Genomic DNA, 3032 nt, shown 5'->3' with positions numbered 1-3032 from the left:
GGGTTATTTTAACAAAATATTCTTTGAATTTCTAATTTCAGCTTCGATCAAACCACCCCGAATCTGCTTCAAATGATCTCAAATTTGAACCAAATCTTTCAATTATCAACACAATCAATGCTCAATCACCAATTTAATCAAATAACACTAAATCAATAAGACCAAGTTATCTTCTTCAACACTTTCTAAGGTTCAATAGTGGAGTTTTAAAACTTTTACAGTAAATCACCAAAAATTGTATCTGAACTAAAAATTTAAGCACAAACTATCAACATTCAAATGATTTTAAAAATGATCATCATTAATTTCTATTTCCCACCACCAAATAAGAATTTTAAGCTTTAAAAGTTGAAGAACAAGGTGTTCAAGTAAAAAATAAGAAATATTTTGCTAGAACCGTTAAAAACAGAAATATTTCGCCAAGACCAATCCCTCTGAGGGGACACGCGCGCAATTTTTTGTGTGTTCTTGATGAAGGGAGCCTTTCTTTTAAATGGCTAGGGCAAATGTACGGGGAAGTTTAGCAAATACCCTCCCCATGGAAAATAATTATCCGCCCCTACCTATACCTTTTTACCTTACCAATTTTTTATAACCCAGCCAATGACTAAGTTACTAAATTGTCAATTCAAGCCAAGCCAAGCCAAATCAAGTCAAGCCAAGCCAATTCAAGCCAGCTGAATCAAACCAAGCCAAGCCAAGCCAAATCAAGTTAAGCTAAACCGAATGGTAAAAAAAGTTGGGATGGATGGGTGGGTAGGTAAGTTAGGTAATTAGTTTAACTGGGTAGGTATGTATTATAAATAGTTTTCAAATAAGTAAAGAAGGGTAAGTATTTTAAGCTCAATGAATATTTTGCAAAAATTGCTCCAAATGTAGCCACACGGCCCACACCAATCGGATACTTCAAGGCCCACTAACCCTTGTTCTTTCGTATATTTCCTATCTTTTTGTTCGTTGGTTTAGCAATTTTAAATGACCTTCATTTGTTATAAAAAATTTACATTATTTCCTTTGAAAATGTGAAGGAACTTTTCTTTCATCACATACAATTTGATATCTCCCTGAGGTTCTACACGAGGGCTCAGTTATGTCATTTTCCTCTTGCTTTTGTACTATATAAAGGTTACAACTTATGAATATTTTAATTCCTACCACTAGCTTCCTCTTTACAATTTATTTGCTATTCCAAAGAAGAAAATATGGGTTTGAAAGGCAAATTGATTGTTTCAACAGAGGTGAAATGTGGAGGACACTTGTTTCATGACCTTTACCAAACCAGTTGCCATCATATATCTAACATAAGCCCTGATAAGATTCACCATTTTTGTATTCATGAAGGTGAAAGTCTAAAGGCTGGTTCAATAATTGGATGGAAATTTAACCACGGTAAGACAACGCAAACTTTCCCTCTTTCTTTCTCTAAAATTCACTTCATCAATTTTCTACATTAATTAACTTTCTTTTCTCTTCTTTTATGTTTGTCCTGATTTTTTATTGTTTGAGTTTTACATTTGGTTGAAGAAAAGGCAGCACATTTATGATAATATTGTCTTTTCTTTTTCTAAAAGGAGAGTTTAATAAAGGGTGAATATAGCGTGGGTGCATGTCATTTGACTGAACCACTTTACTTTTTTGTATATGTTTTAGTATATTCCTCTTTTGTCAACTTATTTATTTCTATTCATGATTTACTTAATTTGTCTCGAAATTTTTAAAGATAAGATAAAATAAAGTCCAATATTTGCAAGCTTCACATAATTTCGGAGAAAGGACAATGAAAATGGAATAAAAACAAAAGAAATAATCTAAATACATACACTTCTTCTATTTCGTTTTGATGTGACACAATTTTTTTATAGTTTATTTCGAAAAGATAATATATTTATATATATAAAGATAATTTAACTCTGAATTTCTCATTTTATCTTTAATATCATGATTTTATACCAATTGAAGTATTTACTACGTATCTTAAACTAGAAAAAAGTTGTTCTTTATTTTTAACCTAAAGATTTAGTCAAACACACTCACAAAATAGGGGATAGAGGATTATTATTTTGTAAATGTTTATATGTTTTATGAGAAATTGGACACTTGAGTTACGACTAACATCTCATGTATTATGGCAACTATTTTTAATAATTCTAGATGGAAAAGTTAGGGTTACTAAGCAGCTGATTGAAGCCATTGATGATGAGAAAAAATCAATCACTTGGAAAGTTTTAGAAGGAGATACCTTGGAATTGTACAATTCTTTTACTATAACTGCATCCTTTGAAAACGATTGGGCTACATGGACATTTGTGTACGAGAAGAAAATCGAAGACACTCCGGAACCTCTCAATCTCTTGGGTTTTATGCTTGATGTGACTAAAGATTTAGAGGCTCACCTTCATGTGACTACTAAAGATACAGAGGCTCCCCTTCTCAAGTAATAGAAGATCTCTTTATTAAATGTGTTATATGTGGTGAATATTCAACAATATTGGCTAGTCTTAGCATGGGAAATAAATAATATATGATATCTTTAAATGCGTTTATGTGTTGAATGTTCAACACTATTCGCTAGTCTTAGCATGTGAAATAAATAATAATTGTATTGTATGGATGTATCTTGTAATTGTCAATTATGCAAGATATTATGGATTGTTCCAAGTCTGAAATTTAGCTATAACAAGTACCAGAATGTATTTATGTGTGTTATCCTCAATCTCGTCCAGTTTTTTTCTTTATTTCTAACATGGTAACTACTCTCTGTCCCAATTTATTTGATACTCTTCTCTTTTATTTATTTTTATGATAACAATTATTAATAAACTTTTTATTTTATCCTTGCGAAATAATTTAAAGCCATAGTAATTTTCATGACTTATTTTAGCCAATAAATTTTAAAAATTCGTCTTCTTTTTTCCCCCCTCTAAACTCCAGGACATTCTTGTCATGACCCCAACCCCGATCGTGATGACACACATACTGCTAGGCAAGCCCGACCAATTATCAATCACAACCCTTCGCTTATAGAGTTTATT

The 3032-nt window shown here is 31.5% G+C and overlaps 1 protein-coding gene across 1 annotated transcript; it reads left to right on the top strand.

Moving 5' to 3' along the window:
- Window positions 1-1034: 1034 nt before the first annotated feature.
- On the top strand, window positions 1035-2713 carry LOC109245045 (kirola-like). The gene is made up of 2 exons (XM_019412229.1): window positions 1035-1389; window positions 2152-2713. The coding sequence occupies exons 1-2, from the start codon at window positions 1203-1205 to the stop codon at window positions 2436-2438; spliced, it is 474 nt and encodes a 157-aa protein (XP_019267774.1). The 5' UTR covers window positions 1035-1202; the 3' UTR covers window positions 2439-2713.
- The last annotated feature ends 319 nt before the right edge of the window (window positions 2714-3032 follow it).

This window comes from Nicotiana attenuata, unplaced genomic scaffold (genome assembly GCF_001879085.1).
Source record: "Nicotiana attenuata strain UT unplaced genomic scaffold, NIATTr2, whole genome shotgun sequence".
Classification (NCBI taxonomy): Eukaryota; Viridiplantae; Streptophyta; class Magnoliopsida; order Solanales; family Solanaceae; genus Nicotiana; species Nicotiana attenuata.
This window is presented reverse-complemented; position numbering and strand designations above follow the sequence as displayed.